Source organism: Rhinoderma darwinii, chromosome 6, assembly GCF_050947455.1.
Source record: "Rhinoderma darwinii isolate aRhiDar2 chromosome 6, aRhiDar2.hap1, whole genome shotgun sequence".
Taxonomy (NCBI): domain Eukaryota; kingdom Metazoa; phylum Chordata; class Amphibia; order Anura; family Rhinodermatidae; genus Rhinoderma; species Rhinoderma darwinii.
The window spans coordinates 138690945-138704829 of NC_134692.1; the positions used below are offsets into that span (position 1 = coordinate 138690945).

At 38.6% G+C, this 13885-nt stretch overlaps 1 protein-coding gene across 1 annotated transcript in view; it reads left to right on the plus strand.

Moving 5' to 3' along the window:
* The window catches only part of B9D1 (B9 domain containing 1), a 41578-nt gene extending 28599 nt beyond the window's left edge, over positions 1–12979 (plus strand). Inside the window, exons 6-7 of the mRNA XM_075830612.1 lie at positions 6076–6143; positions 12685–12979. Of these exons, the coding sequence (XP_075686727.1) occupies positions 6076–6143; positions 12685–12812 (196 nt within the window). The 3' untranslated portion in view covers positions 12813–12979. The remainder of the gene's footprint in view (positions 1–6075; positions 6144–12684) is intronic.
* Positions 12980–13885: the final 906 nt, after the last annotated feature.

Here is a 13885-nt window from a genome sequence, read left to right on the forward strand (position 1 = left end):
GAGTGCGTTTACAAGGAATTTCAAATACACCATTCATCCTTGCAGCACTACCTCTTCTATTTTTATCAAAGTAGTGATAGTAACCAATAGAATTTCTACTTTGTTAATTTTGACAAAAGTCGCAATTATACATTGCAACATCGACAACTTTACAATGTGGCAATATTAAAAGGGGACATTGCACAATATAATCTTTCTGTCCCTATTGCAGTCGGTATCAATACAATTGAAGGCGACCATTAACCCTCCACGCTCCTTTTCCTCCTTTCCCCTTTCCTATTATCTCTAGTACTTTTACTTTAAACACGCCCAGTTGTACTTTTGCAAGCCTCATTTGCATAAATACAAAAATGGTCATAACTTGGCCAAAAATGCTCGTTTTTTAAAAATAAAAACGTTACTGTAATCTACATTGCAGCGCCGATCACATGCAATAGCAGATAGGGGTTGCAAAATCTGGTGACAGAGCCTCTTTAAAACCACCCATAAAGAGCCCTGTGTTATACAGGGGAGATTTTGTTAATGTCCCTTTAAAAATAACCGCTGACTAGGGTTCTGTTAATGGCTCCTTAAAGAGAACCTGTCACTCGGTCATATAAGTTGAACTGACCTGAATAGCGCTGTCTCCCTGATTCCAGCACTGTTTTTCTTTTTTTCCTGGGCCCACCGGTTTAAGAGATATGGCCACTATTTTGTTGGCTCCCTATATGCTGATTTTCTGTAGTTCGCCAACAAGGCATGAACTACCTTCAAGTAGCCTCTCTCTGATTGGTCAGTATCAGAGGCAGGAAAGCCAGCTCCACCCCGTTGGCTAATTACAGCAAATTAGCATAGAGGGATCCAACAAAACAGTGGCCATAACTCCGAAACTGGGGGGTCCAGGAAAAAAAGAAAAACGGCGCTGGAATCAGGGAGACAGCGCTAATCAGGTCAGTTCAACTTATATTACCTAGTGACAGGTCCTCCTTAAGCCTCCCAAACACATGCGATAACTATCGACCGTAAATTGTCCTTGTCATTGATACACTTGTTTGGTTTCGGATGAGCGCCCCCTCTTTATGGCATCAATATGCCATGTTAGTGAGACGACCCCTTTAATTCCTGTAGGAGGTGCAGTCACGGGACAGCTCTTGTGTTGCTTCTCTCAGGGGATAAATTAATTTAATCAGATTTTCACCAAAGTCACGTTGAGCCGCCATCTTTAATCGTTTTGTTTTTGGCCCTTTAGACTCCAATTAGGCCAAATATGTATGTTATTTCCTATGGAGAGAGAAGGGGGTACAGCTGATAGACACCGCTTCTCTCTGGGAGGAAATAAATTATTTTACAAAAAGACTAAGACTCCGCCCACCTCTTGAAAGATGATGCCTGGGGGGAGGGGATTGGCAGCCTCCATACACAGTAGATCATTGATAGATCCCACTGAAATTAACATGATCCACTGTAACCACCTGAGACCTTGGCTCTATAGGCTTCTAGTAGTGTTCACTTGCCATTGGTAAGGTAGTCCTGGCCCCGGAGGAAGGTATGTTCCCATTATGACATTCCAGTACAAAATAAATGTAATCATCTACTGTGAATTCAGAAATACAATTCTTATCATTTAGAGTTTCAATTTAACCCATTGCAAGAAGGGTCCGTGTCATGCTGATCTAAGGGGATCGGGGTAAATAAAGGCCTATTGTCCACTATGGTCAGTCCTTTTTCACACCTCCACACACCAATCGTTAATTGTTACTACTGACCCACGATGTATGTGCTTTGCTTTCCCTGCAGCACTCCTACAGGCAGAAAAAAGCATTACAATCCTCTTCTATTTGAAAAAGTGAAGTTCATAGTTGGCCCTTATCGTCAGCATAAGACTACACATAACAATTTTGTCCTTTAGCAGCTCTAATGTATTGGCCTGTTCTATTGGAAGGCTGCAGATTTCCCAGATTCCATGCAACTATTATTAAGTGATATCTGTGATGTTCACGCGCATTGATGTTGGAGAGCCCTAATCTGCCTGTAGGCTTCAGACCGGCTTGCTAAGAATTTTTCTCTTTTCAAAATCCAACTTCTTAGGTCTCTCCTTAGTTTCATATTGTGGCGGTTTCGCTCCATTGTGTGAGGACAGAATCATTCTGTGAATTTTCTTTTGTCCCCTCTCAACCAGTCAGCGGGCTGCAGAACAGCTTGATAACGATGCTGACAGGTAATTACTTGTATTCATATCCGTTCCGATAAAGTTCTGACGCATTGCAGCATTTTTATTGGTTTTATATGGAAACTTGTATGGAGGTAAAAACGATTAGAATTTATTCCCATTGACTTTGTCACCAAATTTAAAATTCAACATCTTTATTACTTTTTGACTTATGTTTCTTTGTTTTTACTTTATTCTATGTATAAATATACGCAGTGGAGTCCCATTATTATGAGCATAAGCTAATATCCAGAGTAACCGCCGCGTGCAGCAGGGACAGCAGTAGACAGGCCGGGAGTGATCAATAAGGCGCTGGTCGGTGGTCTCAGGTATCTGGAGCCACGCTGACTGCAGTGCATCCCACATTTGCTGGAGGGTGCGTGGGGGCGGGTCCATACAGCGATCAAGACGATCGAGGTCCCACAGATGCTCCATTGGGTTCAAGTCTGACGTATTAGGGGGCCAGGGAAGTTCTTGGAAGTCTTAGTCGGGCTCTTCCAACCACGGTCGGACATTTCTAGCCGTGTGACATGTCGCATTGTCTTGCTGGAAGATTCCATCTGCCCCAGGGAAGACAATCCGCATGTATGGGGGGACGTGATCTGCAACGATGGATTCATACTCAAATCACTTCAAAGAGCATTCCACATGGATGAGTGGCCCAGAGAACGCCATGAATAAATTCCCCAGACCATAACGCTGCCGCCACCAGCTTGTGTTCTTTTCAGCAATGGCTGCCGGGTGTTCGTTCTCTGAAGTTTCTCGCCTGGCACGCCAACGTCCGTCCGTTCCATGATGCCATGTGACTCATCGGAGAAGACAACCCTTTACCAATCATCGTGGTCCAATTCCGATACTGCCGCGCAAATTGAAGCCTTTTTTTCAGATGCACCTTTGTTACATAGGAGCAGTGACCATCCGTCTACTTCGGAGCCCCATACGCAGTCGGGTTCGCTGAACTGTTGTTTTAGATACTTCGTATCCGACGTTCACCGTTCACATTAATGGCGCGTGGTGCTCCGCAATTTCCACGTCGGTTATTACCAATGGTGCCATTTCTACACTTTCACCACCGCAGCGCGACAACAGTTAACAAACTGCGCTGTGTGAGAAATACCCCCACCCTCGGCCCGAAAGCCAATAATTATCCCTTTTTGCAACTCCGATAAATCGCCCCTTTTACCCATGGCAACAACGAGTGATATGTGTTCAGACAGACTGTTGTACACCTCATATACCCACCAAGCCCACCACACTTCACTTCCTTCATGGGCTACACGCTGCCGACAACGAAAGTAGGAGGTGGTCATAATAATGTGACTCGACTGTGCTTATAACTCTTGCTACATGGAATCCATAAGCAAGTTGCTGTTGACAGATCTGATGTTTTTATGTGTCTCTTTTTTGAAAATATCCTTTTGTTGTGTGTGGTATGTTGTCTTATTCGCTTATTAACCCATTAATTAATATATATTAAACTAATGACTAACCTGCAGCTTCCTGGACTCTACTTGAGCATAGCTGATCCGTCAGCTGGATGGCTCAATGTGAGGAGCTCAGTGCCGGTCTGCTGCGAGGAGCGTCAGGCGGCTGGCAAAAAATTGTCACCTTGTTCCCTACCCTTATAATAATGTGACCTCTGAGTCCCACCACCTTGATTATATCGATTTATATAAGGTCGTCCCCAGTAGGCTGCAACCTGAGCTCCCACCATCATTTCACCCTTCACTCAAGGACTCCAGACTGGCAGCTAATAAGGGGCAGTGTGTGCGCACTCAATGGCACGGATTTGCTGACATCCAGAAGACTGTAAAGGACTATCATAACACAGCGCCACCTATCTAGTGGACAGAAGCGATGGTCAGCCCTGGAAAGACAGTTCAGCCAGTTCTATAGTAGGTGGGCACAGTGCCCCATTCTTTAGAACATGTTTCATACCTGGTGAATTTTAAGGAAGCTAAAAATAGAACCATAGGAAAACCCAAAACCTGGTTAGGGACGTACAAGTCCGTTCTTGCTTTTGTTTTTTTACATAGTAAAGAAATTAACCCTCCCGTTTCTACTCCTGAGGAATTGCCCCTCCCACGAGTTCCTGAAGAATAACCCCTGCCCAAATCCTCCTGATCAATCCTCCTCTCTGATGTTCCTGACAATTTACCCCTAAACTGGTCTCCTGAGGAATAACTTCTTCCCGACCCTCCTATTATTGCGCCAGTGATGTCACAGCAGCTCAGTTGTGATGTCACAGCAGCTCATATGACCTCACTCAGTTTCAACCTGTAACAGATCTATTTTTTTGGAAATGGTTGGGCAGGCGTGATAATGGCCACTCCTGGCCTTTACATATGTGGTGCAGAAATTTTATTCCCACCTCAAGTTCGGTACATAAGGGAAATACTACTGACAAGTCACCAATTCTTTTTTCGGTGATGTCACTTCCTCCAGACCCAACTTGGCAATTGACTCCATTATAAAGATTCTTCTTCCGACCTTTTCTCTTTTTACTGTTTACTTTGTAACTTTGAGTTTTTTAGCATTTAAAGGGGCGATATTCCCCAAGTGACATCTCTCTGCCTAATGAGGCGATGACAGGAGCGCCTGTGATGCATCCTCTAATCCTCTCTCATACATCTCGTCTGTTTCCAAATTGCTAAATTGGAAATTAGCGCACACAAAAAAAAAATGTCTGAACTTCCCCATTAGCGCTGACCGCGTTTGGTTTTGTGGCTGCCGTCGTTCTGAATATTTAAATACCTGCATTAAGACAAATGGACTCCATCATTAAAGGGACGGTCGCTTTTGCGAATAAAATTAGGTTTTCTGCAATGAATGCAAATAGCATCTATTATTCCTGAATACACGGAGAGATTATTTGGCTTCTTATCAAATTGGCCATAATGTGCGTGTCCGACAGGGAAATTAGATTGTGAGTCCCACCAGGGACTGGGTACGTTCTGTAGGCGTTTAATAAGTATGTCGTCTCTTACCGGTGACCTGCTCTACTTTGCGAAACTATCGTAGTAAGTGTTCAATTTCCCTACAGCTCCACCACAGGGGAAATTAAGTATTACACCGTTCCCATGAAACTCACTGGGTAACGCACATTTATGCTGGGTCCTCCAGAGCAAGAGAAGCTCAAACCAGCGATGTAGACTTGTACTAAATGTAATATTGTAACGTATGATGTAGGGCTGGGCGATTATGGCCTAAATCAAAATCACAATTAATTGAACATGTAACCTCGATTACTGTTAATGTCCCATTATTTAGGCCACGCCCTGTATTTGCATGCTACACAATTGAATTCATATTGATCACCTGAGCCTGCTGTATACTACTGTATAAAATATACACCCTGACGCTGCCCCCACACGGTATAATGCCCCATAGTGCTCCCCACACAGTATAATGCCCCATAGTGCTCCCCACACAGTATAATGCCCCATAGTGCCCCACACACAGTATAATGCCCCATAGTGCTCCCCACACGGTATAATGCCCCATAGTGCTCCCCACACAGTATAATGCCCCATAGTGCCCCACACACAATATAATGCCCCATAGCTGCCGCCACACATCATAATGCCGCCATAGCTGCCCCCACACAGTATGACCCCTATAGCTGCCCCCACACAGTATAATGCCCCATAGCTGCCGCCACACATCATAATGCCGCCATAGCTGCCCCCACACAGTATGACCCCTATAGCTGCCCCCACACAGTATAATGCCCAGTCAGTAAGCAGTAGAGATGATTCCCAGTTCTGATGTTCGTTCTACTGAAGCCTTAGGGGGCCAAATGCCCATGTCCTTTTCGAAAAAATTGCAACCTTCACCCCATTTTTTCCTCTGTCTATATATTATACATCCGTGTCTTTCCTTCACAGCTGGCTCACGGGTCACCGTCCAGAATTCACAGACCCCAAAGTTGTGGCTCATGGGGATGGCCGAGAAGGTAAGAATGTGCCAAGCATCGTCCTTAAAGGGGGTTTCCAGTTTTAAGTAAATAAAGCTTATCCATTGTATACCTTCTGCAACCGCCTAACATACTTTGTGTCTCAATTCCTCACGGTTGTCAATATCACTGATTGCTCTTAGTGGATGGAAACATTCATTGTTTACATTCAGGGGCAAAAAAACGATTCAACATTTTGCTGTTTTTTTTGTTTTAGTTTTTTGTTTTCTTAGCACAGTGCACACAGTAGTTCTGCAAACTGAGGCCACATAGGACTGCTGAAGTTCATGACACAGGGATTCTCTCTAAGGTATTCGGTATTCTGTGGTGTCTTGCTCTGCCCCCTTAGGCCCAGCCCTAGGCATAAAGTAATTTTCTTAAAGGAGTTGTCCAGGATTAGAAACACGTGGCATCATTTATCCGAAACAGCGCCACACCTGTCCACAGGTTGTGTGTGGTATTGCAGTTCAGCCCCATTCACTTCAATGGAACTAAGTTGCAATACCCGATACCGCCTGTGGACAGACGTGGCGCTGTTTTTGGTAAAAAGCAATTGTTTTTCTAATCCTGGACAATTCCTTTTAACTACTTGACGACACACGCAGATCACGCGGGCGCTGCGCCAGAGCACACAACCATCAAGAGCAGAGCAATGTCTGTAATACTGAGCCACAGTTTAATGTAGTGTAGAACCCTGGAACCCATCAGCAAGCAGGCTAGCTGCTGATAATGGATCATATAGTGTTGAATTTTTATTTTTAATAATGAATTTTTGTGACTACCCAGGAGAGCTCTTGTCATTAACTCTTGTATATCCAATGTTTATTAACACACGAACTTCCAAATAATACAATTAATAACTATATTGGGTAATTTAATGGGTTCACAAGCTGCAGGGGGGTATTTGGGGTTGTATGAGATTGGAAAAACCTGGCTGCTTCGTTCCTGGAAAGAGTATTACTCCTGTTCATGGGCTGCGTGCTGTATTTACTTGAATGGAGCTGAGCTGCAATACCTACAAAGCCCATGGAGAAGAGTGGCGCTGTTTCTGGAAGAAAGCAGCCCTGTTTTTTTTTTTATATCATACAACCTCTTTAATCTAATTAGACCCACAGCAGTTCACAACCGGTTATGTTTCTAAATAGAAACACATAATATGAATGATGGATCTGTCAACAGCAGCCTCTTTATTGTTTCCAATGCAAGTTTTTTTTTTTTTATAATATACAAAATAAATTAGGGAAAACATCAATAAATAAAATATATATTACACTTGATGTATATAAAGTGGATTCTTATGGAAATGTGAAGAGTTACAAATGTTGAGGTGGTATCCTGAGGGTCTCTGAATATGACACTACCCTCTTTGCTGGTGCCATCCGGTAGAGTCAGGTATTCACCTGCTGTTTTTCTCTTCTTTTGAGAACTCGTCAAGCACAAAATTAGAGGGTAATTTCCTCCTTGCCGGGAGGGTCACCTTCACCAACTACGAAGAGTCCAATGGACATTAGAGCACCAGCCTGAACAGCGCCCCTTCATTGATCTAATCCATTAGTGCTGAAACAGAGTTCTGCATAAAGCCTCATTATAAAAGGATTATTCATGTCTTTAATTACACTACGTTTTGTTTTTTTAAATTCAGGCACAAAGCTGCTAAGTCATTCAGCGCAGCCTCGCTCACCCACCACAGATGGTATACCCAGCAGACGGGTACCAGCAACTGCCTCCTATTCAGTATCATATTGGCATGGGTGGCAGGAGCATCTATCTAAATACATGAAATTATGGAGGAGGCTGAGAGGCAGATCCATCACTTCTCTTCATGTTGGGGTCCAGGGAGTGAACAGCTTCAGTTTAATTTTTTGTCAGAAGATGAGATTTATAATAACCGAAAATAACATTATATAAGAAGTAACACTGCACCCCGATGACCCATAAAATAATACTGCAGTCAGGCATAATTATTAGTTCTACCTGTTCAGGTTTCTAATCTTGCCTATAAGAGCATAATAATTGCAGTTCTAGTCTTTTACATAGGGGCAGTATTATAGTAGTTATATTCTTGTATATAGGGGGCAGTATTATAGTAGTTATATTCTTGTATATAGGGTCAGTATTATAGTAGTTATATTCTTGTATATAGGGGGCAGTATTATAATAGTTATATTCTTGTATATAGGGGCAGTATTATAGTAGTTATATTCTTGTATATAGAAGCAGTATTATAGTAGTTATATTCTTGTATATAGGAGGCAGTATTATAGTAGTTATATTCTTGTATATAGGGGGCAGTATTATAGTAGTTATATTCTTGTATATACAGGCAGTATTATAGTAGTCATATTCTTGTATATAGGGGGCAGTATTATAGTAGTTATATTCTTGTATATAGGGAGCAGTATTATAGTAGTTATATTCTTGTATATAGGAGCAGTATTATAGTAGTTATATTCTTGTATATAGGGAGCAGTATTATAGTAGTTATATTCTTGTATATAGGAGCAGTATTATAGTAGTTATATTCTTGTGTATAGAGGCAGTATTATAGTAGTTATATTCTTGTATATAGGGGCAGTATTATAGTAGTTATATTCTTGTATATAGGAGGCAGTATTATAGTAGTCATATTCTTGTATATAGGGGGCAGTATTATAGTAGTTATATTCTTGTATATAGGGAGCAGTATTATAGTAGTTATATTCTTGTATATAGGAGGCAGTATTATAGTAGTTATATTCTTGTATATAGGGGGCAGTATTATAGTAGTCATATTCTTGTATATAGGGGGCAGTATTATAGTAGTTATATTCTTGTATATAGGGAGCAGTATTATAGTAGTTATATTCTTGTATATAGGAGCAGTATTATAGTAGTTATATTCTTGTATATAGGGAGCAGTATTATAGTAGTTATATTCTTGTATATAGGAGCAGTATTATAGTAGTTATATTCTTGTATATAGAGGCAGTATTATAGTAGTTATATTCTTGTATATAGGGGCAGTATTATAGTAGTTATATTCTTGTATATAGGGGGCAGTATTATAGTAGTTATATTCTTGTATATAGGGGCAGTATTATAGTAGTTATATTCTTGTATATAGGGGGCAGTATTATAGTAGTTATATTCTTGTATATAGGGGGCAGTATTATAGTAGTTATATTCTTGTATATAGGGGCAGTATTATAGTAGTTATATTCTTGTATATAGGGGGCAGTATTATAGTAGTTATATTCCTGTATATAGGGGGCATTATTATAGTAGTTATATTCTTGTATATAGGGGCAGTATTATAGTAGTTATATTCTTGTATATAGGAGCAGTATTATAGTAGTTATATTCTTGTATATAGGGGGCAGTATTATAGTAGTTATATTCCTGTATATAGGGGGCATTATTATAGTAGATATATTCTTGTATATAGGAGCAGTATTATAGTAGTTATATTCTTGTATATAGGGGGCAGTATTATAGTAGTTATATTCCTGTATATAGGGGGCATTATTATAGTAGTTATATTCCTGTATATAGGGGGCAGTATTATAGTAGTTATATTCTTGTATATAGGAGCAGTATTCTAGTAGTTATATTCCTGTATATAGGGGGCAGTATTATAGTAGTTATATTCCTGTATATAGGGACAGTATTATAGTAGTTATATTCTTGTATATAGGGGCAGTATTATAGTAGTTATATTCTTGTATATAGGAGCAGTATTATAGTAGTTATATTCTTGTATATAGGAGGCAGTAGTATAGTAGTTATATTCTTGTATATAGGAGGCAGTATTATAGTAGTTATATTCCTGTATATAAGGGGCATTATTATAGTAGATATATTCTTGTATATAGGAGCAGTATTATAGTAGTTATATTCTTGTATATAGGGGGCAGTATTATAGTAGTTCTTGTATATAGGGGCAGTATTATGGTAGTTATATTCTTGTATATAGGGGTAGTATTATAGTAGTTATATTCTTGTATATAGGGTTAGTATTATAGTAGTTATATTCTTGTATATAGGGTTAGTATTATAGTAGTTATATTCTTGTATATAGGGGCAGTATTATAGTAGTTATATTCTTGTATATAGGAGCAGTATTATAGTAGTTATATTCTTGTATATAGGAGCAGTATTATAGTAGTTATATTCTTGTATATAGGGGCAGTATTATAGTAGTTATATTCTTGTATACAGGAGGCAGTATTATAGTAGTTATATTCTTGTATATAGGAGCAGTATTATAGTAGTTATATTCTTGTATATAGGAGCAGTATTATAGTAGTTATATTCTTGTATATAGGGGTAGTATTATAGTAGTTATATTCTTGTATATAGAGGGCAGTATTATAGTAGTTATATTCTTGTATATAGGGGCAGTATTATAGTAGTTATATTCTTGTATATAGGAGCAGTATTATAGTAGTTATATTCTTGTATATAGGGGGCAGTATTATAGTAGTTCTTGTATATAGGGGCAGTATTATGGTAGTTATATTCTTGTATATAGGGGTAGTATTATAGTAGTTATATTCTTGTATACAGGGGCAGTATTATAGTAGTTATATTCTTGTATATAGGAGGCAGTAGTATAGTAGTTATATTCTTGTATATAGGGGGCAGTATTATAGTAGTTATATTCTTGTGTATAGGAGCAGTATTATGGTAGTTATATTCTTGTATATAGGGGGCAGTATTATAGTAGTTATATTCTTGTGTATAGGGGGGCAGTATTATAGTAGTTATATTCTTGTATATAGGGAGCAGTATTATGGTAGTTATATTCTTGTATATAGGGGCAGTTTTATAGTAGTAATATTCTTGTATATAGGAGCAGTATTATAGTAGTTATATTCTTGTATATAGTGGCAGTATTATAGTAGTTATATTCCTGTATATAGGGGGCATTATTATAGTAGTTATATTCTTGTATATAGGGGCAGTATTATAGTAGTTATATTCCTGTATATAGGGGGCATTATTATAGTAGATATATTCTTGTATATAGGAGCAGTATTATAGTAGTTATATTCTTGTATATAGGAGCAGTATTATAGTAGTTATATTCTTGTATATAGGGGTAGTATTATAGTAGTTATATTCTTGTATATAGGGGTAGTATTATAGTAGTTATATTCTTGTATATAGGTGTAGTATTATAGTAGTTATATTCTTGTATATAGGAGCAGTATTATAGTAGTTATATTCTTGTATATAGGAGCAGTATTATAGTAGTTATATTCTTGTATATAGGAGCAGTATTATAGTAGTTATATTCTTGTATATAGGGGTAGTATTATAGTAGTTATATTCTTGTATATAGGAGCAGTATTATAGTAGTTATATTCTTGTATATAGGGGTAGTATTATAGTAGTTATATTCTTGTATATAGGGGGCAGTATTATAGTAGTTATATTCTTGTATATAGGGGGCAGTATTATAGTAGTTATATTCCTGTATATAGGGGGCATTATTATAGTAGTTATATTCTTGTATATAGGGGCAGTATTATAGTAGTTATATTCTTGTATATAGGAGCAGTATTATAGTAGTTATATTCTTGTATATAGGGGGCAGTATTATAGTAGTTATATTCCTGTATATAGGGGGCATTATTATAGTAGATATATTCTTGTATATAGGAGAAGTATTCTAGTAGTTATATTCTTGTATATAGGAGCAGTATTATAGTAGTTATATTCTTGTATATAGGAGGCAGTAGTATAGTAGTTATATTCTTGTATATAAGGGGCATTATTATAGTAGATATATTCTTGTATATAGGAGCAGTATTATAGTAGTTATATTCTTGTATATAGGGGGCAGTATTATAGTAGTTCTTGTATATAGGGGCAGTATTATAGTAGTTATATTCTTGTATATAGGGGTAGTATTATAGTAGTTATATTCTTGTATATAGGGGCAGTATTATAGTAGTTATAGTCTTGTATATAGGAGCAGTATTATAGTAGTTATATTCTTGTATATAGGAGGCAGTATTATAGTAGTTATATTCTTGTATATAGGGTTAGTATTAAAGTAGTTATATTCTTGTATATAGGAGCAGTATTATAGTAGTTATATTCTTGTATACAGGAGGCAGTATTATAGTAGTTATATTCTTGTATATAGGAGCAGTATTATAGTAGTTATATTCTTGTACATAGCGGAATGTATTATAGTAGTTATATTCTTGTATATAGGAGCAGTATTATAGTAGTTATATTCCTGTATATAGGGAGCAGTATTATAGTAGTTATATTCTTGTATATAGGGCAGTATTATAGTAGTTATATTCTTGTATATAGGTCAGTATTATAGTAGTTATATTCTAGTATATAGGGAGCAGTATTATAGTAGTTATATTCTTGTATATAGGGGCAGTATTATAGTAGTTATATTCTTGTATATAGGAGCAGTATTATAGTAGTTATATTCTTGTATATAGGGGCAGTATTATAGTAGTTATATTCTTGTTTATAGGGGGCAGTAATATAGTGGTTATATTCTTGTACATATATCTCCTTTGTATCTTTGCAGTCACGAGGGTCCGTTCACAAGGATTCCTCACCCTTTCCTTCAGCATCGTGACCAAGGACCTGAAGAAACTCGGCTACACCACTAGTTCCAGCGAGGCTTCAAACGCAGTGTTAACTTCTAACCCATAATACTTACACAAAGTCAAGTCAGGTACCCAGCCTGCGACTACCATCCGATGGGGGCATACTCCATATTCAGTGCAGGGTACAGACCATCAGACCTGGTAAGGGGTTAGTATTAATATTCGGATCTGAGGAGTATCTTTTGCTGTTAAAGTTTAGCTAAAGATTTGACAAACTTCTTACATGTCATAGTGACGTGTCAGAAGTTTGGATTGGTGGGGGTCTGAGCACTGAGACCCCCATCAATCACTAGAATGAAGTAGCTGAAGCGCTCGTGTGAGCGCTCAGCCGCTTCATGTCTGTTTTGGCTTTTTCCGGAAATAAATGTATCAGTGTTTGGACTTAATAGAAAGTCTATGAGCCCGTACCCTGATACATCGGCTACCGGGAAAAGCCGAACAGACACGAAGCGGCTGAGCGTTCACACGATCGCTTCAGCTGCTTCGTTCTAATGATTGGTGGGGGTCTCAGTGCTCAGACCCCCACCAATCCAAACTTCTGACACGTCACTATGACATGTAAGAAGTTTGTCAAATCTTTAGCTACACTTTAAGTATCAGTTGTAGAAATGGTAAAACTCTTGAGTGGTGTTTGTATATGACATTATGGCTTGTTAGTACATTGTTTTTCTATCCAAAGTGCAATTCTCAGGGTTAACTCATCTGGGAAGCCTTTTTTCCCTTCTTTGCAACTCTAGTTCTGCAAAAATCTGTGCTACTCATTCCAAGTTGTTAAATATGTTAGGCCACTTACAAGATTTCTTATGCTCTAGTCCCACCCAAAGCTGGGTTTAATACTCTGTTACTTTTACCAGCAGTGCAGTGGGAGATCATATGACATTTAAACACAGTTAGGTCACATGACATTCAGCAGAGCGTAGACAAACCGCAGTCCGTTTCCAAGGGCAACCAGCAGTGTTTTTTGAAAGTCGCTTTGGATATGAATAGAGAAGAAAACGATACAACTCTGTCGGTACAAGATAAGTAATTCAAAGTATCTAAAAGGTGGCGACACACTTCTAAACTGCTTACAATCAATTCCGATTCTCCCGGATTCCTGCAGAATACGATTTGAGCCAT